Source organism: Rhinoraja longicauda, chromosome 11 (assembly GCF_053455715.1).
Source record: "Rhinoraja longicauda isolate Sanriku21f chromosome 11, sRhiLon1.1, whole genome shotgun sequence".
NCBI lineage: Eukaryota > Metazoa > Chordata > Chondrichthyes > Rajiformes > Arhynchobatidae > Rhinoraja > Rhinoraja longicauda.
In genome coordinates this window covers 12,642,249-12,669,727 of record NC_135963.1, presented here as the reverse complement: position 1 = coordinate 12,669,727, position 27,479 = coordinate 12,642,249, and the positions used below count along the sequence as shown (strand labels likewise).

The window sequence follows — 27,479 nt, the reverse complement described above, 5'->3', positions numbered from 1 at the left end:
TGACTAGTGGGGTACCGCAAGGCTCAGTGCTGGGACCCCAGTTGTTTACAGTGTATATTAATGATTTGGACGAGGGAATTGAATGCAACATCTCTAAGTTTGCGGATGACACGAAGTTGGGTGGCAGTGTTAGCTGCGAGGAGGATGCTAGGAGGCTGCAGAGTGACTTGGATAGATTAGGCGAGTGGGCAAATGCATGGCAGATGCAATATAATGTGGATAAATGTGAGGTTATCCACTTTGGCGGCAAGAACAGGAAAGCAGAGTATTACCTGAATGGTGACCGATTGGGAGAAGGGGAGATGCAACGTGACCTGGGTGTCATGGTGCACCAGTCATTGAAAGCAAGCATGCAGGTGCAGCAGGCAGTGAAGAAAGCGAATGGTATGTTGGCATTTATAGCAAGAGGATTTGAGTTTAGGAGCAGGGAGGTTCTGCTGCAGTTGTACAGGGCCTTGGTGAGACCGCACCTGGAGTATTGTGTGCAGTTTTGGTCTCCTAACCTGAGGAAAGACGTTCTTGCCTTAGAGGGAGTACAGAGAAGGTTCACCAGATTGATCCCTGGGATGGCGGGACTTTCGTATGAGGAAAGACTGGATAGACTGGGCTTGTACTCGCTGGAATTTAGAAGACTGAGGGGGGATCTTATAGAAACATATAAAATTCTTAAGGGGTTGGAGAGGCTAGATGCGGGAAGATTGTTCCCGATGTTGGGGGAGTCCAGAACCAGGGGTCACAGCTTAAGGATAAGGGGGAAGTCTTTTAGGACCGAGATGAGAAAACATTTCTTCACACAGAGAGTGGTGAGTCTGTGGAATTCTCTGCCACAGAAAGCAGTTGAGGCCAGTTCATTGGCTATATTTAAGAGGGAGTTAGATGTGGCCCTTTTTGCTAAAGGGATCAGGGGGTATGGAGAGAAGGCAGGTACAGGCTACTGAGCTGGATGATCAGCCATGATCATATTGAATGGCGGTGCAGGCTCGAAGGGCCGAATGACCTACTCCTGCACCTATTTTCTATGTTTCTATGATTCGAACCAACATCTGCAGTTATTTTCCTACGTAAAGTGCTTGGGGAAATGGATAGAAAATAATCTAACTCCATCATTTTTTTCTTTCGGTTGGCTTTTTCCTAGGGGTTGCCCAATTTTGGTCCTTACCTGGAACAGCGCAAGCAGATTATAGCTGAGCAGAAGCTCAAGCAGAAGGAGCTGAATGAAGTGGTGGGCAAATGTGATGAAGGACCGTACACCATCAACAAACCTATTTCAAGAGTCCAGGTAATGATCGGCAATGACAAAAGCCTGCTGGAGGAGAAAAAGGGCTCTCAACGATGCTTCGCAGAAGTACACTGGGATGGATAATTGTATAAAAATCAAAGTACGAGACAAAGAATGAGATTTAAAGGGGAAGCGGCAGAAGTGGCCGTTAAAGGGGGCCTTAAAAGTGGGCAAGCGGATGGGTGAATTTACGAAGTGTTCACTGTAATATGGGGTGGTTGAAGGTACAATAATTGTCGATCGTGGCACAAAAGCAGATGGATGCAGCTGGTTGAAGCAAAAATCAGGATGGTGAATCTCAGGTGAAGGCGTTTAGTATCCCAGCCTAATGTGATTTAAGACAGGGATCGATGCAGGTAGAGCGACAGAGGTAAGTTATTCTCTGAAGTCAAGGGGCGAAATTGGAATCGGGGTAACAGCCTGAGACATAAGCCAAGTAGAGGTTGCGATCACTACCAAGAACTGATTGTGTGGGAGCTGAATATCAGCGGTTGGTCAATGGAACTCCAGCTTTATCCACGTAATATCATCAAAGGTTGGGCAGTTGGACAGAGTGGAGATGGAGGAAGAGGAATAGTGCGTCAGGAGTGTGCAAATTGGAGTCTTCTCCTATGACTGCAGACTTCGTCGATAGCGAGTAGCATGTTGCTGAGGAATAGAAAGGTGCCACGGACAGAATCCTTGGAATCCACCAGGATAACAGACTAAGGACCTGGGGTATTGGGAGAGAGGACACAGCATATGCAAACCATTGTTCTCTTTAGTTCAGGGGGCATACTCTAGCCTTAGAGAAACTTTATAAAAGGTTGATTTATTCACAAAATGCTGGAGTAACTCAGCAGGTCAGGCAGCATCTCGGGAGAGAAGGAATGGGTGACGTTTCGGGTCGAGACCCTTCTTCAGACTCCTGGAGTCTGTTTCCTGGAGTAAACTGGTTGACTTTTGAGGATAGGTTAAGCCTGTGCTTTGACTGTTGTACTAAGTTGGGCTTTTTCCCCATTGGTGAGTTTAGGCGAATGGTAGGTGCTCTCATTGGAACAAATAGGCCCCCTCAAAGTGCAGACGCAGGTTTACAAAATAAGACAGAGAGAGAGAGATGGAGTAACTCAGCGGGTTCGGCAGCATCTCTGGAGAGCATGATAGGTGACGTTTCAGGTGGGGACTCTACTTCAGTCTTGAATGTGCTGGCAGGGTGGAAGCTGAGAGGATGGATTTCCCCCTCGTGTGTGAGCCTAGATCTGCAGGACACAAGGGGTGGCCACTCAGAAAAGAAGTGAGGAAGAATTTATTCTTTCAGCGGTTCATGTCTTTTGGGATTCTCAACCCCAGAGAGCTAATGACACAAGATCATTAGAACATTTTGATCCTTAGCAAAGTCAAAGCCTATGGGAATGGCAGGCATCAGGTACTGAGATCAGCCACAATCTTGGGCTAAATTCAAAGAGCCCCTGACCAATTCCTCCTTCAAAGGTGCAGCAGCTAAGGCTACAAAGAGAAGGCTAATCATCATGCCACTGGGGCTTGCTAGTTGAAGCCTTGTCAGACCTGTTGAGATCAGACCTTGTCTGATTCTACCTTGCCTTATCTGATCTGCTAAGGCAAGGTAGAATCTTGCTCCTGAGGAGAATTGCTCGAAAGATTGGCACAGACAGAGACACCGATGACCTTGAAAGACAAAAGGCGTTGTGTAACATAGTGGTATTTTGAATGCGCAGATAAAATCTTGAAATGCTACAACATTCAGGGCTACGGTCCAAATGCGGGAAAATGGGATTAAAATTAGACTGTGTTTGGTAACGGGCGGCACGGACACGATGGGCCGAAGGGCCTCTTTCTGTGCTGTAGGACTCTATGACTCTCTATGAGATGGAGGATGAGTTGTTGAGATAGAGATGATGATGAGTTTAGAGAGGGTGGGGGCTGAAAACCAGAGAGAATGGACTGCTCACATTGTCAGCCAATGGAAAGGGCCAACAGGATAGGACAAAGAGGTTCCAGAGAAAGGACCAAGAGGTTTAAAGAGTCCGATATAGTCGCCAGGTTTATAATTGCTTGATGACATGATACCTGATTCAAGCACAGATTTGGCAGAGCAGGTTGTTGGGGGAGTCCCGAACCAGGGGCCACAGTTTAAGAATAAGGGGTAGGCCATTTAGAACGGAGATGAGGAAAAACTTTTTCACTCAGAGAGTTGCGAAGCTGTGGAATTCTCTGCCTCAGAAGGCAGTGGAGGCCAATTCTCTGGATGCTTTCAAGAGAGAGTTAGATAAGAGTTCTTAATGATAGCAGAGTCAAGGGGAGAAGCAGGAACGGGATACTGATTGTGGATGATCAGCCATGATCAAGGTGAATGGCGGTGCTGGCTCGAAGGGCCGAATGGCCTGCTCCTGCACCTATTGTCTACTGCCTATTGTCTATTGTCAGTTAGATATAATTCGGATTTATACAGAGGATGGTTCTCTTTAATCCAGGTGCAATATATCAGATGGATCCAAAAAATCATTGCACTTAGAGTCATATAGAGCGTGGAAACAGGACCTTCTGCCCAACTTGCCCACACCAACCAACATGTCCCAGCTGCATTAGTCCCACCTGCCTGCTCTTGGCCCATATCCCTCTAAACCTATACTATCCATGTACCTCTCCAAATGTCTCTTAAATGTTTCGGTAGTACCTGCCTCAACTACCTCTTCCGGCAGCACATTCCATACACCCACCACCCTTTGTGTAAAAAAGTTACAAACGGTAAAAAAATGTTCATATTAAATCTTTCACCCCTCACCATAAACCCATGTTGTCTATTCCCCTACTCTGTGCAAAACTCTCTGTGCATTTACACGATCTACTCCTTTTCTCATGATTTTGTGCGCTCTATAAGATTACCCCTCATCCTCCTGCCCTCAATGGGATAAAGTCCTAGCACTCACAAGAAAGTTCACAAATGCAGGAACATGGGTACAAGACAGGTACATGGATAGGACAGGTTTGGAGGGATATGGACCTAATGCAGGCAGGTAGGACTAGTGTAGCTGGGACATGTTGGCCAGAGTGGGCAAGTTGGGCCAAAGGGCCTGTTTCCACACTGTATCACTCTATGACTTTATGACTCGATGTAATGTCCCGTCAGATCTGTTAGTCTTGTGTCATGTTCTGTGTTTAGATTCTCATTTCAGGTCCCTTGACTTCCTGCCATTGTAATTGTCAGCCCCGCCTTGATTGTTTCCACCTGTGTGCCCTTACCTCATGTATATATAGTCCACGCCTCCCGTTGTCCTGTGCCAGTTCGTATTGTGATTCATGTGCTCTCGGTCGTAGTATAGCTAGTAAGTAATTTTTGTAACCAATGTTTTTGTAGCTGAGTAAGTTTAGAGTTTTTGGTTCGAATCGCAGTGTTCTTTAATGTGAAAATTAAAGAACGCCTTTATTTTCTCCAAATTGACTCTTGTGTGTGAGTCGTGCGTTTGAGTCCAGTTCCTGTGTGCCCCAGAGCATAACACTCGAAATGCAAAATAACATGCATAGCAATATCGTACATTTTAACGAATATTGTAAAGTTCTTTTCAAGAGTGTATCTTTTTAATAACTGTAAAATGTGTATCATAAAACAGGGATCAGGTGTAGCCACAGGTTTTTCTTAATAAAACTGGCCTTTCTCAGTTATGAACAGTGGATCAGATTTATGAACATCATAGGGGATTTCTTCGGGGCTTTTCATGATTGGCCACACCAGCATCCACAATGATACGGAGAGAACCCAGTAAAATCGACTTGTATCGTCCATGTTAAATGCAAAAGGAAGGAGAGTGAAGACTATTTAATGTGTTAGTGAAGTACTGGCCAAAATGGGTCGTAGAGTCATAGAGTGATAAAGCATGGAAACAGGCCCTTCGATTCAACTTGCCTGCACTGACCAACATGTCCCATCTACACTAGTCCCACCTGCTAGCGTTTGGCCCATATCCCTCCAAACCTATCCTATCTGTGTACCTGTCTAATTGTTTCTTAAACATTGCAATAGTCCCTGCCTCAACTATCTCCTCTGGCAACTCGGTCCATACACCCACCACCCTTTGTGCGAAAATGTTTCCTCTCAGATTCCTATTAAATCTTTCCCCCTTCACCTTAAACCTGTGTTCTCTGGCTCTTGATTCCCCTACTCTGGGCAAGAGACTCTGTGCGTCTACCCGATCTATTCCTCTCATGATCTTGTACATCTCTATGAGATCACCCCTCATCCTCCTGCGCTCCACGTGTCCGGAATAAAAAAAATAGCAGTGAGGTAAAAAGATCAAAGGAGTTGGGGGAGAAAGCATTTCTAAGTTAAGATGGATAAAATTTCATTTAAGAAATGAGAATGGAAATGGTTACTTGTATATTAATACAAACAAAAGTAAAATAATTGTATGTAGATTATTCAGTGTTGAGAGGGCACGATATTAGAATACTTGTCTTTCAATTCACGGATTGCTAAACTGCACTGCATCAAAATGCGCAAATGGTTTAAAGATTTCGATGTATTTTTGACTTTCCAAATGATATTGCTTATTTTTCATGTACTTCTCCAGGAAATAATTGGCAGAGCCCTGTCACATATCGGTGCCTATGGAGAGCTCAATAACAAGGAGCATGTGGTAGCTTTGATTGATGAGGAGATGTGCATTAACTGTGGCAAATGCTACCTGACTTGTAATGACTCTGGTTATCAGGTAAGGAGACATTAGTAATGAGCACAGTGTGTATTTATCACATCTGATTTATGAGGCATTTAGATCTACAAATTGAAATCCATGTGTATATCTGTTATAAGCAATTTCTCAGGACCAATCCAGGATGAAGGTTACATGCTGTACGGTAAATAAAATTAATATTGGGAATCCTGAAGATGGATGAACCGATGAGAATTATTTACTCAAATCATAAACTACTAAATCTAAAACTTTTAGTGGAAAGATCTGAAGGGATGAGTCATTGAGCGATTGTGTTCAAGCAGCTTTTAACTAATTTCGAGGGAGAATCGCAATGACAAAAGCGTTTCAAGTCTGGAACATTTACTTAGCCAGCATTTTGCCGATTATTTAATGGAAAATCCCTCTAGTGACTCCAGGATTTAGCAGCAGAGTGACACGCACATACTGTAAGTGCTCTGGTTGCAGCCCAGATGCCCAAGGATGTGCAGATTAGTGGATGAATTTGCCACGGTAATTTGCTCCCAGTGTATGTAAGTGGCAAAATATTGAGGAGCTGATGGGGATATACTGAGAATAAAGAGGAATCAGTGTGGAAAGGTGGTTGATGGTTGGCACATATTTGGTGGGTAGACGTGTCTATTGTCCTGCTGTATGACTCCATGGCACAACACTCTCATAGAAACATAGAAACATAGAAAGTAGGTGCAGGAGTAGGCCATTCGGCCCTTCGAGCCTGCATCGCCATTCAATATGATCATGGCTGATCATCCAACTCAGTATCCTGTACCTGCCTTCTGTCCATACCCCCTGATCCCTTTAGCCACAAGGGCCACATCTAACTCCCTCTTAAATATAGCCAATGAATTGGCCTCAACTACCTTCTGTGGCAGAGAATTCCACAGATTCACCACTCTCTGTGTGAAAAAAAACGTTCTCATCTCGGTCCTAAAAGACTTCCCCCTTATCCTTAAACTGTGACCCCTTGTTCTGGACTTCCCCAACATCGGGAACAATCTTCCTGCATCTAGCCTGTCCAACCCTTGAAGAATTTTGTAAGTTTCTATAAGATCCCCCCTCAATCTTCTAACTCTCCTGTTCCTCCACATTGCCAAGAACACAAATCTTATTTCATACTGTGACTTTCTGCTATTTTATTTTTGCATGTGCTAACAGGAAAATGAGAAAACAACTTGCTTCTTTCTCTCTTTCTTAATTCTTTGGCCTGAAATGATAATTCTATTTAATGGGTGGCACGGTGGCGCAGCGGTAGAGTTGCTGCCTTACAGCGCCGGAGACCCGCGTTCGATCCTGACCACGGGTGCTGCCTGTTTGTACGTTCTCCCCGAGACCTGCTTGGGTTTTTTTCCGGGATCTCTGGTTTCCTCCTACACTCCAAAGGCGTATAGGTATATAGTTTAATTGGTTAATAGGTTGATTGGTTTGATATAATTGTAAACTATCCCTAGTGTGTGTAGGATAGTGTTAATGTGCAAGGACTGCTGATCGAAGGGCCTGTTTCCATGCTGTATCTCTAAACTAAACTATTGATCAACACAAATAGCTGACCCATTCCTTCTCTCCAGGGATGCTGCCTGTCCCGCTGAGTCCCTCTAGCTTTTTGTGTCTATCTTCGGTTCTTACCAGCATCTGCAGTTCCTTTCTACACATTTCGTAAATGAAACTATTTCTCTTTCTGCAGATGCTGCCGAATCTGCTGAATATTTCCACCACATTCTGTTTTTATTACAGATTTCCATCACCCGCAGTTTTGCGATTTCAATTAATGGGGAACATGAATCTAATTTAGGAAGACATCCCCCCTTGCAGTAAAACATGGTAGAAGTATTTGATGTGACCTAAGTGTGTATGTTGTTGATGCAACCTTGACATTAGTCCTGGAAGAGGCACTAGGCTGCTATTTAGAGGCCTATGCCCTGCTTTAAGATTGCTGGAAGTAATTATCGTAAGGTCATAAGGAACAGGAGCAGAATTAGGCAATTCCACCCATCAAGTCTACTCCGCAATTCAATCATGGCTGATCTATCTCTCCCTCTTAACCACATTCTCCTGCCTTCTCCCAATAACCTTTGACACCTGTACTAATCTAGAGGGTCTGAGCTATTGGGGGAGGTTGAGTAAGCTGGCTCTCTACTCCTTGGAGCGCAGGAGAATGAGGGGTGATCTTATAGAGGTGTATAAAATCATGAGAGGAATAGATCGGGTAGATGCACAGAGTCTCTTGCCCAGAGTTGGGGAATCAAGGACCAGAGGACATAGGTTCAAGGTGAAGGGGAATAGATTTAATAGGAATCTGAGAGGTAGCTTTTGAGTGGTGTGTGTATGGAACAAGCTGCCAGATGAGGTAGTTGAGGCTGGGACTATCCCAAAGTTTAAGAAACAGTTATACAGGTACATGGATAGGACAGAATTGGAGGGATATGGACCAAGAGCAGGCAGGTGGGACCAGTGTAGCTGGGACATGTTGGCCGGTGTGGGCAAGTTGGGCCGAAGGGCCTGTTTCCACACTGTATCACTCTATGACTCTATAATCAAGAAATTATCCCTGAACCGGACAATTTGAGGTCTTGTTGGATTTGGGATCAGTTAATCCAGATCCATACTATGTTATACTCCTTAAACATACTGTTGTAGGAAGCCAGTCGCAAGGATAAGTATTTTTAAAAACCCTTGTCTGGTGGTGAAGCATTAATGCTGACGTTTCAGTGGACATGTACTCATTCTTGTTTCACTGGCAAGCTGCCTATGAATGCACAATAGGAATGTGTAGCTCATCACTCATTAAAATGAAGACCGATGCTGACGGTGCCTCAGGCATACCTGCTCCAGTGGAGAAATCACCTCATCCATTCAATGGGCTTTCTTGTTTATTGCTCATCATTTTAAATCTAATCATGTTATGGGTTATTTATCCCTTCACAGCAATGTAGGTATCTTTAGCATTTAATGTCCATCCCTAATTGGACTGAACTGAACAGTGCACTCAACCACTTCAATGGGCAGTTAAGGGTCAACCACACTGGTGGTTCTGGAATGGCAGGCTGAGACATTAGTGAAGAAGGGTCTCGGCCCGAAACGTCACCCATTCGTTCTCTCCAGAGATGCTGCCTGCCCCGCTGAGTTACTCCGGCATTTAGTGTCTAACATTAGATAATAAGAGATTGTTTCTTGTGACAATCATATCATATCATATCATATCATATATATACAGCCGGAAACAGGCCTTTTCGGCCCTCCAAGTCCGTGCCGCCCAGTGATCCCCGTACATTAACACTATCCTACACCCACTAGGGACAATTTTTTTTACATTTACCCAGCCAATTAACCTACATACCTCCCGTTGTTTCTTGAAGATAGACACAAAAAGCTGGAGTAACTCAGTGGGTCAGGCAGCATCTCTGGAGAGAAGGAATGGGCGACGTTTCGGGTCGAGGCCCTTCTTCAGACTGAGAGTCAGGGTGAAAGGAAAATTGGAGATGCAGACGGTTTTATAGGGAGATATAGAACAAATGAATGAAAGATATGCAAAAAAAGTAACAATGATCAAGGAAACGGCCCATTGTTGGCTGTGGGCTTGGTGTTAATGAGTTATACAGACAATGAAACTCAACATAACGACAGTGAAACTAGTACGCCGCCAAGTGTGGGACAGGGACAGAGTGAGGGGGGATGCAAGGGTTACTTGAAGTTAGAGAAATCAATATTCATACCGCTGGGGTGCAAGTTGCCCCAGCGAAATATGAGGCACTGCTCCTCCAATTTGCGCTTGGCCTCACTCTGACAATGGATCGTTGTTTCATGATCCAGATTTATTTGAATTTCAGTTCCCCATTGCCTTGGTGGGATTTGAACTTGTGCCACTGGATCAATAGTTAAGGCTGCTGGAACTTAACTGCTTTGCTGCACATCCTATGCTCGGTGAATCTATCATTTATGCTGACAACCTCTGGTTCCTTTCTATGGATTTGTTGTAACAACATTGAGTCATGCCCCCTAACTTCACATGGATGCTCGTCCTCCATGATAGTGCAGGTGTCACCAGCAATTAAATATTATTCTCTCAGACACCAACGTAAACAATTAGGAGAGAAGCCGAAGTTAGGCACAAAGTTAGGCTAGAGTAACTCAGCGGGAGGACAGCATGTCTGGAGAGAAGGAATGGGTGACGTTTCGGGCTGAGGCCCTTCTTCAGACTGGTTAGGGATAAACGACACGAGAGATACAGACGGTGATTTGCAGAGATAAAGAGCAATGAATGAAAGATATGCAAAAAAGTAACGATGATAAAGGAAACAGGCCACTGTTAGCTGTCCGTAGGGTGAAAACAAGAAGCTAGTGGGACGTGGGTGGGGGAGGGATAGAGAGAGAGGGAATGTCGGGGCTACCTGCAGTGAGAGAAATCAATATTCATTCCACTGGGCTGTAACCTGCCCAAGCGAAATATGAGATGCTGTTCCTCCAATTTGCGTTTAGCCTCATTCAGACAATGGAGGAGACCGAGGACAGAAAGGTCTGTGCAGGAATGGGAAGGAGAATCAAAGTGTCCAGCAACCGGGAGATCGGGTAGGTTCAGTCGGGCTAAGTGAAGGATGAGGGGAGATCTTATTGAAACGTATAAGATTATTAAGGGGTTGGACACGTTAGAGGAAGGAATCATGTTCCCAATGTTGGGAGTGTCCAGAACAAGGGGCCACAGTTTAAGAATAAGGGGTAGGCTATTTAGAACTGAGATGAGGGAAATCTTTTTCAGTCAGAGAGTTGTGAATCTGTGGAATTCTCTGCCTCAGAAGGCAGTGGAGACCAATTCTCTGAATGCATTCAAGAGAGAGCTGGATAGAGCTCTTAAGGATAGCGGAGTCAGGGGGTATGGGGAGAAGGCAGGAACGGGGTACTGATTGAGAATGATCAGCCATGATCACATTGAATGGTGGTGCTGGCTCGAAGGGCCGAATGGCCTCCTCCTGCACCTTTTGTCTATTGTCTATTGAAGGAAAGGAGCCAATGTGGTATTGAATAAATATCGTGTTCTTTTTACCCCTTGGTACCATTCTTACTATTAGATAATGAGGGTTAGATAAGAGAGGTGGGGGAGGGGGGCTGTGATTAGATTAGTACAGGCGAGAGATAATGTTCCCTGAAGGAACATTTCCATTCAGAGTTGATACCTTTCAGATGGCACAGTGGTGCTTTGTTGAAATATCCAGCGTCCTAGTTGTGAGAATCCTTCCCCACAGCCCATTACAACTATCCAACGAAGGTATTTATTCACAAAATGCTGGAGTAACTCAGCAGGTCAGGCAGTGTCTCAGGAGAGAAGGAATGGGTGACGTTTCGGGTCGAGACCCTTCTTCAGACAACTATCCAACCTCTTCCTGTTAACAAAATCCTCCCTGTATCCTCCACAACCACCCGATGTTTCCTTCCTATAGATTTGCCTGAAAAAAAACAAAAACGCAAATGTCTGAAATTTGCGACTTTTTAAAATTTTCACGTAAATGGCAACACACAAAGAAGTGTGAATGACTTAAAAAAATGTCGGCCTTTTCATATTTTAACCTCCCCGTTTTTAATTTGTATGTGCGCTTTATGGTCTTTGCTTCAGAAGGTACAGGTTCTGTTGCTATAGTAACGGCCTAGCTTACAATGAGTGACTACCGCAATGTTGCTATCTGCCTGACTTCAGGACAATAATGAAAAGGCAACTTTTAATTTCAGTACAAGTTAATAGAAAGAGTTGCACAATGAGTGAGCTGTTTCAAACAAAACAAAAAAAGCATTAGGCTTTATACTGCAGATGATAATTGGGTTTTGCTTCAACCAATTATAGTTAACATTCGGTTTTGAGGCTTTTTGTGAAGCATCGCCCTTCCAGTACTGGAAAACTAATTATTAAACTTTTCTGCAAGTTCTGGTCAAACTCTTTGTTGAACAAGAGTTCCCGATTGCATTTCTTATAGTAAACAATTCATACAAAAGAAATGGAGATTAGAGGGAGCGCTAATGCTGATTCCCCCGCAACGTGTAGTCAGATCAAATGCAGCTGCAGACTTTAATTATACTTATGATTTACTGCATAATTTACCAGAATAGTTGTGCTAAAAGCAAGGTTTTTAATGGGAACTGATTGTATAATTTGTGTTGATGTTCTCCGAGTGTATTAAATAGATTGTGTGAAAAAGCACCAGCTCAGTTCGGTTCAGTTTATTATCATGTGTACCGAGGTACAGTGAAAAGCATTTTGTCGCGCACTAACCAGCCAATGGAAAGACAAGACATGATTGCGATCGAACCATTTACAGTGTATAGATACATCAGAAGGGAATAACGTTTAGAGATTTAAGAGTGCGGAGCGATTGTAATATGTGATTGTAGATCTGCTTCTGTGGCTAGCATGCAAATAGACACCTGGATTGTGCGCCATCTTGGAAGCCAAGCTACAGTATATGTGAAGCAATGTTAATTTTTTCTCCTGCAATGTATCCATATCCATGGACAAACCATAATTCCATTGAACTGGTGAGATGTGCTTCGTACCAAATGACAATGACAGTGGCTGGAACATACCTCCTGTAGCAGGGGCAAAGAGGTCCCATATGCATGTGGTGCTTTCTGTCTCTCAAGTAAGCCACCGCCACCTTGATGCTCCTTAAAACCTTTGTGAACGCAAAACGTTTAAGGGCATCAAAGTTTTGTTTTCTCTCTGGAAAAAAGGAGGTGGTTGAGGGGAAACTTGATAGAAGTGATATAAAATGATGGGAGATATTGATGGCTTTAGACAGTCAGAACCTTTTTCCCAAGGTGGAAATGTTCAACACAAGAGGGCACAGCTTTAAGGTGAGAGGGGAAAAGTTTAATGGAGATGTGCGAGACAAGTTTTTTACACAGAGAGTGCTGAATGCCTGGAATGCATTGCCAGGGGTGGTGGTGGAGGCAAATCTGATAGTGGCGTTGAAGAGGTTTTTAGTGCATTTCCCTCTTTTCTCTACACATGGAAGTGTAGGAATAGAGGGATAGGGGTCATGTTCAGGCAGATGAGATCAGTTTTAACTTGGCATCATGATCGGTACAAATATTGTGGGCCGAAGGGGCCCTTTCCTGTGCTGTACTGTTCTATATATTTTATGCTCTAAGAAGTTACCAATTAACAAGGAGGTAGTATAAGAAGATAACTGCAGATGCTGGTACAAATCGAAGGTATTTATTCACAAAATGCTGGAGTAACTCAGCAGGTCAGGCAGCATCTCGGGAGAGAAGAAGGGTCTCGACCCGAAACGTCACCCATTCCTTCTCTCCCGAGATGCTGCCTGACCTGCTGAGTTACTCCAGCATTTTGTGAACAAGGAGGTAGATTTGCTTTGGGATTATTAAAGGACATTAATACATTTTTGCTGGCACATTTTACTCTGTGTGTGGAGCCCAAACTGATTTTCTTGTGGCCTTTTCTTGTGAACACTCAAAAGGAATCTCATCTGTCTAAAGCCACCGACTAGACTGCATAGCGTAGCAGGTCGAGAGGCAAGGGGCAGCACGGTGGCACAGCGATAGAGTTGCTGCCTTGCAGCACCAGAGACCCGGGTTCGATCTTGACTACGGGTGCTGTCTCTATGGAGACTGTACGTTGTCCCTGTGACCTCATGGGTTCTCTCCGGGTGCTCTGCTTTCCTCCCACACTCCAAAGACATACAGATTTGTAGGTTAATTGGCTTTGGTAAAATTGTACGTTGTCCCTCGTATGTGTAGGATAGTGTTAGTGTGTGGGGATCGCTGGTTGGTATGGACTCGGTGGTCCGAAGGACCTGTTTCCTCGCTGTATCTCTCAACTAAACTAAACTACTCTCTTTATTTTCTTAATATAATTTGACGTCAGGTGGAGCAGCCAAGGTCAGTCAAAATACGTAAAGTAGTTCTCAAGAAGCAAGTGTTGCAGTTTAGTCAAAAGCCAAAGAATAGGTCAACTGGGCTTTTTTCACTGGAATTTAGAAGGTAGAGAGGGGACCTTATAGAAACATATAAAATTCTTAAAGGATTGGACAGGCTAGATGCAGGGAACATGTTCCCGATGTTGGGGAGTCCAGAACCAGGGGTCACAGTTTAAGAATAAGGGGTAGGCCATTTAGGACCGAGATGAGGAAATACCTTTTCACCCAGAGAGTTGTGAGTCTGTGGAATTCTCTGCCACAGAAGGCAGTGGAGGCCAATTCACTGGATGTTTTCAAGAGAGAGTTAGATTTAGCTTTTAGGGCTAAAGGAATCAAGGGATATGGGGAAAAAACAGGAACGGGATACTGATTTTAGATGATCAGCCATGTTCATATTGAATGGCAGTGGTGGCTCAAAGGGTAGAATGGCCTCCTCCTGCACCTATTTTTCTATGTTTCTTTGTTTCTAAGTCAGCATGAAATGTCTCTGGTTTATTTTTTGCTGAGGTGAATTCTACCCAGACAAATCCATCTGCAGTGCTCTCAATGAGGGAAAGATGAAGAATAGACAATAGACAATAGGTGCAGGAGGAGGCCATTCGGCCCTTCGAGCCAGCACCGCCATTCAATGTGATCATGGCTGATCATTCTCAATCAGTACCCCCGTTCCTGCCTTCTCCCCATACCCCCTGACTCCGCTATCCTTAAGAGCTCTATCCAGCTCTCTCTTGAATGCATTCAGAGAATTGGCCTCCACTGCCTTCTGAGGCAGAGAATTCCACAGATTCACAACTCTCTGACTGAAAAAGTTTTTCCTCATCTCAGTTCTAAATGGCCTACCCCTTATTCTTAAACTGTGGCCCCTTGTTCTGGACTCCCCCAACATTGGGAACATGTTTCCTGCCTCTAACATGTCCTACCCCTTAATAATCTTATACGTTTTGTTAAGATCTCCTCTCATCCTTCTAAATTCCAGTGTATACAAGCCTAGTCGCTCCAGTCTTTCAACATATGACAGTCCCGCCATTCCGGGAATTAACCTAGTAAACCTACGCTGCAAGCCCTCAATAGCAAGAAGGGCAAGAATTGCCTCTTTCATTCAAGTTGCACAAAGCAAATGGATTAAAAGAATCTCTTTGACACTATAGTTTTGCTTATTGTCACATGTACCGGGGTACAGTGAAAAGTTTTTGTTGCGTGCTATCCAGTCAGCGGAAAGACAATACGTTATTACAATCGAGCCATTCACAGTGTATATATACATGATGAAGGAATAACGTTCAGTGCAAGATAAAGCCAGCAAAGTCCGATCAAGTATAATCCGAGGGTCACCAATGAGGTAGATAGTAGCGCAGGACTGCTCTCTTGGTGTGGTAGGGTGATAACAGCTGTGAAGGAACTATCCCTGAACCTGGAGGTGTGTGTTTTCACACTTCTATATCTTTTGCCTGATGGGAGAGGGCCAGGGTCTGACTCATCCTTGATTATGCTACTGGCCTTGCCGAGAATCAGAAAGAACATTGTTTCAAGCAAAGCAGATGCACTCGTGTTCTTAGCCATGCACCCCTTCCACCTTCCCACACCCTCAAGTTAAGCTCATTCAAATGGGAGGTGAGGGCCAAACGTTGGGGTGTTTGCAGAACCAAGAGATATTTGATTGAAATTGGTGAGATGTAGTTCGACTGCTTTCTGCTCAAGACAAAACCAAGTCCAGATAGCGAATCTTTGGATCATGAAGTTGTGCCTGACTGGAATCCAGTGCAAACATCTAGTGCAGAAAAACTCAATGTGAGCAAGTCTGACAAAGAGTCAGGACCTTCTTTGAGATCAAATCCAGAACCATTGGGTGACGTTTCGGGTCGAGACCCTTCTTCAGACTGATTCAACACCAAGTTCTGTAAGGAGGTCAGGAAGACTTTGAAAACCAGCAATTGGACTAGATTTAAAGCCGATTATTTGAGAGGGATGTGAACTGTGTATCGTCTAACTTGGTCCTCCTGTTGAAATTGTAAAGAGGACACAGACAAAAATACATGCCATTTTCAGGAAAAAACATTGCAAACCTACCAACTATTATGCGCACAGGAGATGCAAAAATCTTTGTTTATTCTTTTGAAAATTTTGCTCTTCAATGTAAATTTTTATAAACCTCAGAATGTAGGCCTATTGGTAAGTAATATAGGTTTTATCAGTTGGAATGAACAAAATGAACCTTACAATAATGGTTAAAAAGGACAAGGTAAAATATAATGAATTTTTGGCTTGGCAGCGTAATATATTCATGCTGTCTCTGAATATCAGTCGCTGATAATGCCTGAATTCATGCTTCCCTGGAAACTAAAGGGATTAATCTTACTTTTATCATCAAATGCTCAATGACAGGTAGGAATGGATATCAAAGAAAGGGTTACTTACACCTGGAGCTAAACAATAATTGACATCTCTGGCAGGAACAGGTCAGTCTGCTTCTTGTTCGTGCCTGAACAAGGGTGCCTGAAATGGAAGAGAACAATTTTTGTGGAGCGGAAATTATGAATACAGCCGCTGAAGCGAAGAAAGGCTTTTATTCGCATTGTTCCCGTCACATTACTTTCATGAAGTTTCAAAGTGTTTGCAACTGCTGAAATAACCGAAGGTAGACACAGAAAGCTGGAGTAACTCAGCGGGTCAGGCAGCATCTCTAGAGAAAAGGAATAGGTGACGTTTCGGGTCGAGACCCTTCTTCAGACTGAGCGTCAGGGGAAAGGGAAACAAGAGGTACAGATGGTGATATAGAGAGTTATAGAACAAATGAATGAAACGTATGCAAAAAAGCATCTATGCTCAAGGAAATCTGGAGCCCACAATGGTCCATTGTTGACAGGGCGACAGTGAAACTAGTACGATGACCAGGTTGGGGGAGGGACGGAAAGAGAGGGGTTGCAAGGGTTACTTGAAGTTAGAGAAATCGATGAAACAACATTGCAGCCATTGTCCACTCTAAGAAATATAGTAGACAGTTAGTGCACTGTAAGCTTCCAAGAATGTCAAAGATAATGATGGGTAATTTCATTTTTGAGTGTCATGGAGCAAAATTCCAGATAGTCACCACGATAATTCCTCCACTCTACTTTGAAATAGTCCCAGAGGGGAGAAAGAAAACAGTTTAACATCTCTTTCGAAAGATGTCACCTTTGCTCAGCCTCTACAACACTACAGAGAAACATAGAAAGGTAGAAAATAGGTGCAGGAGGAGGCCATTTGGCCCTTCGAGCCAGCACCGACGTTCAATATGATCATGGCTGTTCATCCAAAATCAGTACCTGCTTTCTCTCCATATCCCTTGATTCCATTAGCCCTAGGAGCAATATCTAACTCTTGAAAACATACAGTGAATTGGCCTCCACTGCCTTCTGTGGCAGAGAATTCCACAGATTCACAACTCTGGGTGAAAAAGTTTTTCCTCATCTCAGTCCTAAATGGCCTACCCCTTATTCTTAAACTGTGATCCCTGGTTCTGGACTCCCCCAACATCGGGAACATTTTCCTTGCATCTAGCCTGTCCAATCCCTTAAGAATTTTTTTTTGTTTCTATAAGATCCCCTTGCATCCTTTTAAATTCCAGTGAGTACAAGCCCAGTCGACCCATTCTTTCATCACATACCAGTCATCCCGGGAATTAACCTGGTGAACCTACGCTGTACTCCCTCAATAGCAAGAATGTCCTTCCTCAAATTAGGAGACCAAAACTGCACACAGTACTCAAGGTGTGGTCTCAACAGGGCCTTTTTTTTTTGCGTGTCATCCATCCAGTCTTTCCACCCTGGGAAAAATGTTCTGACTTTCTATCTTGTCTATGCCTTCAGACTGGAAGACCAGTCTGGAGTTCTGGTCTCAAATCTCTGGGGCTGCAGTTTGAATGGAGAAAAGCTATGGTGATGGTGTTGTAAAGCGCGCCACAGCTGTTATGAAACTGGAGCTTTTTTTCGTATGATGTTGTGATTGTGATGATCAGCCTTGCATCCTCAAGTAGTTAAGGAAATAATTTGAAACCAAATATTTCATCTTCCAGCAAGCCAGGACTCTGCTAATGAAATATGCCACTGCATTCACGGTGTGTGTTACCAGCATGTCGCTCATTACTTGAAGCCAAACGATTCAGATTAATACCAAGTATTTTACAAACAAGACTGTGGGTCAATAACACAAATCTGCTAATTAGAGTTTGTAAATCAGTAATCTGTCTTTCTCCCGACATGTCTTTTTTTTACATCTATCAGTAAGTACAACGAAGCCTCAGAATTGCTCTGCCCCAATTTACAGGTTTAAAAACCCCTCCTTTTATGTGGTTTTAATTGAAGTTTATGCATGAGAGAATCTGAGGAAAAAATCACATTAATGTCATCTTACGATTCGGGCTGAAGCGTGTATTTTCTTAAGGTCCGACCCTGAATATATAGAACTGTTAGAAATTATCTGCTTCTGCAATATCTGCACTTTGTAGTGAAAAGATCCTCACTCTTACACGAAAGCCGTGACAGTTGGATTATCCATTAACCATGAACACAAGAGGCCAGAGAAAACTCACCTTGCCCTGGAGAGGTCAGATTTTGCTTGCACTTTATATTAGTATGGAAGTTGGAGGTCATGTTGCAGTCGTATAAGATGTTGGTGAGGCCACATTTAGAGCATTGTGTTCAGTTCTGGGCATTGTGTTATAGGAAAGATGTTGTCAAGCTGTAAAGGGCACAGAGAAGATTTACGAGGATGTTGCCAGGACAAGAGGGTCTGAGCTATAGGGAGAGGCTGAGTAGACTGGGACTCTATTCCTTGGAGCGCAGGAGGATGAGGGGTGATCTTCTAGAGGTGTATAAGATCATGAGAGGAATCGATCGGGTAGATGCAAAGTGTCTCTTGCCCAGAGTAGGTGAATCGAGGACCAGAGAACATAGGTTTGAGATGAAGGAGAATAGATTTAATAGGAATCTGAGGGGTAACCTTTTCACACAAAGGGTGGTGGATGTATAGAACAAGCTGCCAGAGGAGATAGTTGAGGCTGGGATTCTCTGCCACAGAAGGCAGTAGAGGCCAATTCACTGGATGACTTTAAAAGAGTTAGATAGATCTCTCGGGGCTAGCGGAATCAAGGGATATGGGGAGAAGGCAGGCACGGGTTAGCGATTGTGGTTGATCAGCCATGATCACAATGAATGGCTCGAAGGACCAAATGGCCTCCTCCTGCACCTATTTTCTATGTTTCTATGACTATCCCAACATTTAAGAAGCAGGTACATGGATAGAACTGGTTTGGAGGGATATGGCCCAAATGCTGGCAGGTGGAACTAGTGTAGCCGGGACATTGTTGGCCGGTGTGGGTAAGTTGGGCCGAAGGGCCTGTTTCCCCACTGTATCACTCTGTGACTCTATTAGGAAATTCAGACATATGTCTAGCATGCGAGACTCTTGTAATCAAAAAGACATTTCCTTATTAAGGACATGATCTGAGCTTCTGTTGTTTGATTATGGAAAACAATTGAAATCAGAACATATGGGACAAGTCTTTCTTTATTTCCTCTCTCATTACAGTAATTATGAATGCCCATCTCGACATTCAGACATAGCTTTATAGCTGCCTGCAAGCAAATCAAAAAATATTTTCAAGAAGAATCTTCAGCAAGAGCAAAAAATATCAGATGATATTTATTATTAAGACAAAAGTAGCTCAGGTATACATTTGAGACCTCAGTCATTAGCATTAATTTCCCCCCCTGCAGCCCTATTTGCTGGTTTAACTCAAGACATATGGCCATTTAATTTTATTGTTTGAAAAAATAGTCATTACAATTCAGGATTATGCTCATCATTACGTCTGCTACACAATAAATTGAGACCTACAGTTGTAATGAAATGGAATCAACTACTTTCTATAAAAGTTGCATCATTTTACTTTATTTATCGTGCTGGCTTAATGGCATTCTTTCTTATTCACCCAATCAAGCTCAAAAGGGTCTTCACACTTTATAAAACGATCCCTTTTAAAGCAAGCCATTTTTACATGTTTGCTCACATTTCTTTTGTTTACAAAGGCTTTAATCTTGATATAATAGCTCGTACATTTAGCACACAAGATTTATCTGCCTGTAATGGTATCTATCGCAGTTTCTATCTCTCTCTCTGGGGTGCTGGGAAATAGTAATTCAAATATACAGCAAGGCTACTTAATTAAATAAAAGCTTAGTGTCAAGCCAGCATTCTTCTTGCTGTGTGTTTCTCCGCAGAATCTGGCAGTTCTGTACTGAACCATGTTGCAAGATGCAGTTCTTAAAGTGGTACCAAGCAATGTTACATACAATGTTTCGTGTCGGGACCCTTCCTCCGGCTGTTTAGAGTAGGGGGACGGAAGCTGGAAAAAGGGAGGCTGGGGGGCAGTACAAAGCCTGGCAAATGTTATAAAATGTTTTTTAAAAACGGTAGATTGTTTCGCTGAACGCCTTCGCTCAGTCCACCTGGATCTACCTGATATCCCGGTTGCCAAACACTTTAATTCCCCTTCCCATTCCCACACTGACCTTAGTGTCCTAGGCCTCCTCCATTGTCAGAGTGAGGCCAAATGCAAATTGGAGGAACAGCGTCTCATATTTCGCTTGGGCAGCTTACAACCCAGTGGTATGACTCTTGATTTCTCTAACTTTAAATAACCCCTGCATCCCCTCTCTCTCCATCCCACCCCCCCCCCACCCAAGTAGTACCAGCTTGAAAGTCGTCTTGTTGAGTATCATTGCCTGCAACTCGTTCTCACCTAACAAACAGCTAACAACCCTTTGTCATAGTTACTTTTTCGCATGAAAAATATTGTGTTCATTCTGCAGTGATAGGTACATCATTGACTCTGTTTCTTCGCCAATATAGACAAGGAACAGGGTTTCACGGAACACCTTCGCTTAGCCCACCTGAACCCACCTGATCACCCGGTTGCTGGACACTTTAATTCTCCTTCCCATTCCTACGCAGGCCTTTCTGTCCCAGGTCTCTTCAATTGTCAGAGTGAGGCTAAACGCAAATTGGAGGAACAGCATCTCATATTTCGCTTGGGCAGCTTACAGCCCTGTAGTATGAATAATGATTTCTCTCACTTCAGGTAGCCCCGGCATTCCCTCTCTCTCTATCCCTCCCCCACCCAAGTCGCACGAGCTTCTCGTTTTCACCCGACATACAGCTAACAGGGAGGAGGGGGTTGGGAGGAGGGGGGAGGGGAGGGGGGAGGGGAGGGGAGAGGAGAGGGGAGAGGAGAGGGTGCTGCACCAATGCAGGAGAGGTTTGGGCCCAACGGGTCCACTTGGTCTAGTTTTCTCCAAAGATGCTGCCTGACCTGTAGAGTTACTCCAGCATTTTGTTTTTTTTCTTTGGTATAAATCTGTATCTGCAGTTCCTTTTTGTTACATTGTTATAACATTTGCCAGGCTTTGTTATGCACCCCCCCCCCCCCCATCTCTCTTTACCAGCTTTCTTCACCCCCCCCCACTCCCCTATTCGAATCAGTCTAATGAAGGGTCCCGACCCAAATATCGTCTGTGCATTCCCTCCACAGATGCTGCCTGACACATTGAGTTCCTGCAGCACTTTGTGGTTCTTTCCCATTAACTTTGGGTTCCAGTCAAGATAACACAATGGAGTATTTCACCCAGTCAGGCTGGCACTGGTATTATTTTGAGAGGAAGTAAATCATGGTGTTAGTTTGACAGAATGGATTTCAAGGGCTTAGGAAGGGGATGAGAAAAGAATGCCACATGCATTAACTGAGTAAATAAGGTGTTTTCAGTCCAGAACAACATAACTAAAGTGTCCAAAAGTGCTAAAAATAAGACTAAAAGTGCCTAACACTTCAGCAGCAGATGACTAAGGGCTGGGAGTGTGCATTTCTGTTTTGCGAATCCCACCTCTTGGTCTTTTACTTATATTTTCTTTCTTTTTTAACCCCTCAATGACCACTTCCCTGGGGATTAAAAACCCCAACAAATATAAAGGAACAATTAACTCATTATTTAAAACAGTTCTGAAAATCCTCTATTCAAAGTAATTGCCTTGAGGGCTGAGGTTTAGTTTGGAAAAGTACAACTGGGTCAAGAGTCGTTGAGTCCTCACAACAATTATACAGACTTTTCCTCTCACAGGTCCAAGCTGAATATCAAGTACCCATTTACACATTACGCTAATCCCATTTTATTCTCCTGATGTTTTCGAGAATGGGCATGGGCGATTTATAATAGGCAATTAGGTGGAGATGAGGAAAAACTTTTCCAGTCAGAGAGTTGTAAATCTGTGGAATTCTCTGCCTCAGAAGGCAATGGAGGCCAATTCTCAGGATGCTTTCAAGAGAGAGCTAGATAGAGCTCTTAAAGATAGCAGAGTCAGGGGATATGGGGAGAAGGCAGGAACGGTGTACTGATTATGAATGACCAGCCATGATCACATTGAATGGCGGTGCTGGCTCGAAGGGCCGAATGGCCTACTCCTGCACCTATTGTCTATTGTCTATTGAGATGGTGAGATATTGAGTGACATGAAGGTCTATTTCTTAGAGTGGACAATGGCTGCAGTGAACTTTCTTTGATTTCTCTAACTTCAAGTAACCCTTGCATCCCCTCCCTTTCAGTTCCTCCCCCACCCTGGTCATCGTACTAGTTTCCCTGTCATCCTGTTTGTGTCTATCTTTGAAGGTGAAACAGTTGTGTTCAGAAAACTGGAAACTTTAAAGCAGTAGAAGTGCCTCAAATGACAATGGGAAAGAAAACATAGAGTGATATGGCATGTAAACGTGGCATTTCATTGTCCTCCTGATTAAACGTGACTGATTGTACACCTCGTTGTCACCTTCCCCTCAGCTAATAATGATCCATGGTATCAGGAGAGATGCTGCCTGACCCGCTGAGTTACTCCAGCTTTTTGTGATACCTTTGATTTGTTCCAGCATCTGCAGTTATTTTCCTACACAATAATGATCCATTCTACATTTACCTTGATCTTCATAAAATCATGCGGTAGAGTAGAATTAGGCCACTCGGCCCATGAAGTCTACTCCGCCATTCAATCATGGCTGATCTATCTCTCCCTCCGAACCCCATTCTCCTGCCTTCTCCTCACGACCTCTGACACCTGTACTAATCAAGAATCTATCTATCTCTGCCCTAAATATATCCACTGACTTTGCCCCTACAGCCGTCTGTGGCAAAGCTATCTTAAAGCTGTCCCCACCAGACATTGACATTTCCACCCTAAGAGAAAGGTTCTGACTGTCTCCTCTCGTCTATATCTCTCGATTCCCTCTCCCGCGACTTTCAGTCTGAAGAAGGGTCTCAACCTGAAACGTCACCCATTCCTTCTCTCCAGAGAAGCTGCCTGAGTTACTCCACCATTTTGTGTCTATCTCTGGATTAGCAGTCAGGTAATCTAACTATTGCACAATCACCATAACCTGAGCCAAACTAACTTCACTAAAATTGCAAAGATCTTTGAGGAATAAAAATCCCATGCAAATGTGGTGAAACATGACTGAATAGAGAGGTTAAGGACTGCATTCAATTACAAGAAGAGGCTTATAATGACGGCAGGCCAAGAAGTCTAAGTATTGGAGAAAAATATAACAAAGGAACTAACAATAAGGAATATGATAATAAACCTATGAGGGATGTAGTTAGAATTGTAAGAGCAATTGCCAACATTTAAAATGGTAATTAGCAAAAGCATGTGTCCCTTAGGAGCAGAAATTCTGAATTTATAATGATAAATAAGAAAATGATAGACAAGTGGAATATTTTGTTTTTGAGAGTATTTGTGTGTGTCATTACCATGAACACTAATACCCGACTAGAAATTGTAGGGAGTCAGGGTCTAATGAGATTGAAGATCTTAAAGTAATTAATATTAATAAATTAGCGGGATCAAGAACTTAAAATCCCTTGGACCTGATTTCACAGATCCTAGGATTTCAAAAGAAGTAACTTCAAAGAATGGTAATATTTAATCCTGATTTTTTTTTCAACTTTTACTTCAAGTATTTCAGTATTTGACTGGCTCTGTGTTATCTCACTGACATCCTACGAGTTCAAAACCGCACACTCTATTGTTAGGTGACAACAGTTCCCATGAAGTAATTTGTCAATACCCTGCCAGATGACAATTGTAGAAAATGGGGGCATGCAAAGGAACATCGCAGCTACAAAGCATCGCAGAACGGCAGGCATGCAGCTTGACATGACAGCATCTATTGTGTCAGTACAGTAGATCTTTTCACATGTACTTCAGCTTGAGGCTTGTTTCAGTTAGAGTCTTTGTTATAATTCCCCGGAGGTGCCTAAGTTAGCAAGTTTCTTTCAAAGGAAAAGAAAATTGGCTCAAACCTTTGATTTTTAGTTGGATCTTTTTCAAATGAAAGGCAACGGACTGGAAACTCATCTCTCAGGCAATAGAACGTGCAGGAAGGAACTGCAGATGCTGGTTTAAACCGAAGATAGACACAAAATGCTGGAGTAACTCAGCGGGACAGGCTGAGAGAAGGAATGGGTGACATTTCGGATCGAGACCCTTCTTCAGACTGATGTCAGGGGAGAGGGAGATAGATAGATAAGGAAGTGTAACGTGTGACAATAGGAGAATGGGAACGGAGATCAAGGAAAATGTAGAATAGATCATTGTTAGCTGAGAGATAAAGCAAACAGAGATAAAATGTAATCAGAGACAGTAAGACTAAGTCTCCTACCCTGACCACCGACTGAAGAAGGGTCTCGACCTGAAACGTCACCCATTCCTTCTCTCCAGAGATGCTGCCTGTTCCGCTGAGTTACTCCAGCATTTTGTGTCTATCATTTGCAGCACATGCTATTGAGGGAGTGCAGCGTAGGTTCACCAGGTTAATTCCCGGGATGGCAGGATTGATGTATGATGAAAGAATGAGTCAACTGGGCTTGTATTCGCTGGAATTTAGAAGGATGAGAGGGGATCTTATAGAAACATAAAACCTTAGAGGATTGGACAGGCTAAATGCAGGAAAAATGTTCCCCATGTTGGAGAATCCAGAACAAGGGGTCACAGTTTAACAATAAAGGGTAGGCCATTTAGGGCTGAGATGAAGAAAAACCTTTTCACCCAGAGAGTTGTGAATCTGTGGAATTCTCTGCCACAGAAGGAAGTGAAGACCAATTCATATCATCATATATATACAGCCGGAAACAGGCCTTTTTCAGCCCACCAAGTCCGTGCCGCCCAGCGATCCCCGTACATTAACACTACCCTACACACACTAGGGACAATTTTTACATTTTACCCAGCCAATTAACCTACATACCTGTACGTCTTTGGAGTGTGGGAGGAAACCGAAGATCTCGGAGAAAACCCACGCAGGTCACGGGGAGAACGTACAGTGCAGCACCCGTAGTCAGGATCGAACCTGAGTCTCCGGCGCTGCATTCGCTGTAAAGCAGCAACTCTACCGCTGCGCTACCGTACCGTTCACTTATCATCAAGTGAAGTCAGTGAAAGGCTTCTGGAGAAGTGCAAACAGGCAACCACTGCTAATAACAAAAAGCTCTCTAGCAAGGACTGAATATGAGTGGACAAACATACATTAGAACCTCTGCTGACTTAGTTTGAGGACCGAAAATGAAACACTAGACACATGTACTTTGTTGGATTGAACCATTGTGGACTATTTCATGTAGTTAAACATTGGAGATAACAGCTTGAGCACTGGACATCAGAATTTCCTGTATTGAAAGTGCATCCTGTATTGTGCGTGGTTGTAAGTTTTGTTAAATTGCAAAATTCCTTTTTTTCACTAAAAATCCGTTTTTTTTGCCATCTGTGTTCCCTTTTTGGTTTGACAAGGTCGGCAGCTCTGGATTACAATCGAGCCATCCACAGTGTACAGACACAGAATAAAGGGAAAAACATGAATACCATTTAGTGGAAGATAAAGCCAGTATCACCCATCTGGCACCATATGATGGCAGCCTCGCCAACAGTCTGTCTCATCCTTTTCTTCGTTAGCTGTCTTTAGCCTGTTGTTAAATGTATGTTTTAGTGTATGTTTAGCTTTGTATTATGTGGGAGGTGGGTGTTGAGGAAACTTTTTTTAATCCCTTTCCTCGACGGAGTTGTGACTTTTTCTGTGTCGTATCTCCGTCCGCGCACATCGTGGAGCTGGCGGCCTCTTGCTGGGGATAGGCTTCGGGAGCTCCAACCGCGGGAGCCTGCGGACTTAACATCGTGGAGGTTGCGGTAGCTTGAGCTTTATAAGTCTGTGAGCTTTATAAAACTTTGGTTCCACCTCATTTGCGGTTCAGGTTGCCCCAGTACAGGAAGGATGTGAAGGCTCTGGAGAGGATGCAGAAGAGGTTTACATGAATGCTGTGTGGATCAGAGGGCATTAGCTATAAGGAGAGTTTAATTTAGCATAGTTTTCCCACAGATTTCCCTTGAATCATTTGTCCAACATTTTTAGATTGTCACACCTTGATCCATCTGCAAAGAGGAACAGCTTCTTTCCACAAATTATCATCAGGAAAAAAAAGTCACAGCATTTATGTAAATTTCAGACAGAGGAAGAATTTAAAATCGTTGAAGGCAACAGGTTATACAAATAAAAGCAGGTTACATAATTCTGACAATATTTGTGAATTTGCTTCATGTTGAAAGGCATGTTTATATTCATGAACATGTCCTTCTCGCTAAATTGAGTGCAGGTTGAAAGTTAAAGAGCTGATATCACAGATTATCATTTATATTGATCACAAAATATCATCAAAAAGATTGAAGGAATGTTATTTTACAAACTTTTGGTGAATGGACTATAAGATTCGGAAGGGCAAATGTCAGGTGGCTGACTACATCATCCACTAAGTGCTGAAGTTTCACTGTTCATGGTGTGTCCCAGTTTACGGGACTTGAAGGCTCGTTTCCATTGTAGTCATGGAGGCACCATTGATTGCTCGCTAGATTCAGCCCCATGACAAATGCAACATTGCACAACAAAAACACACACACACATTCTTTGAAATGTTTCTGAGAATAATGTAAAGGGGTAAAACTGAAGCAAAGGTTGTGTTGACATCAGCGACAAACAGCGCACACATTTTGGTACTTCGGGAATGATGTGAAGCCCACACCAGATACAAGCTCCAGATTGTTCACATTCGGGGGGACTTGAAACCGGAACTTCTGTATCAGAGTGGTAAAGAACAGGAAGAGCTCCACCCTGGCCAGGGTTTCTCCAGCACAGGCCCTGCGTCCTGCAAAGGCACAAACATGTCAACGTAGGCCCACAAAAACAACGTTTGATTGATTGATTTAAAGACACAGCATGGAAACAGGTATTCACTGGGTATTTTCAAGAGAGAGGTACATTTAGCTCTTAAGGCTAAAGGAATCAAGGGATATGGGGAAAAAGCCAGAACGGGGTACTGATTTTGGATGATCAGCCATGATCATATTGAATTGCAGTGCTGGCTCGAAGGGCCGAATGGCCTACTCCTGCACCTATTTTCTATGTTTCTATCTTGCACTCTGCTAGATTTCCTAACCCATTAACTTCAATGGAAAAGA

At 43.4% G+C, this 27,479-nt stretch overlaps 1 protein-coding gene and 1 long non-coding RNA gene across 5 annotated transcripts in view; one reads left to right on the top strand and one right to left on the bottom strand.

Annotated features, from left to right (window-relative positions):
- The window catches only part of LOC144598302 (dihydropyrimidine dehydrogenase [NADP(+)]-like), a 658,512-nt gene that overhangs the window by 626,219 nt on the left and 4,814 nt on the right, over positions 1 to 27,479 (top strand). The window contains exons 21-22 of the mRNA XM_078408282.1: positions 1,136 to 1,279; positions 5,845 to 5,985. Coding sequence (XP_078264408.1) covers positions 1,136 to 1,279; positions 5,845 to 5,985 — 285 coding nt within the window. The remainder of the gene's footprint in view (positions 1 to 1,135; positions 1,280 to 5,844; positions 5,986 to 27,479) is intronic.
- Positions 16,322 to 27,479, bottom strand: part of LOC144598304 (uncharacterized) — a 102,047-nt gene continuing 90,889 nt past the window's right edge. For 2 of the 4 annotated variants that reach the window (XR_013547843.1, XR_013547845.1), the window contains exon 3: positions 16,322 to 16,397. This is a non-coding gene — a long non-coding RNA (uncharacterized LOC144598304). Of the gene's footprint in view, positions 16,398 to 26,053; positions 26,253 to 27,479 lie in introns of those variants that run through there. The other 2 variants (XR_013547841.1, XR_013547844.1) reach the window with 1 other exon arrangement.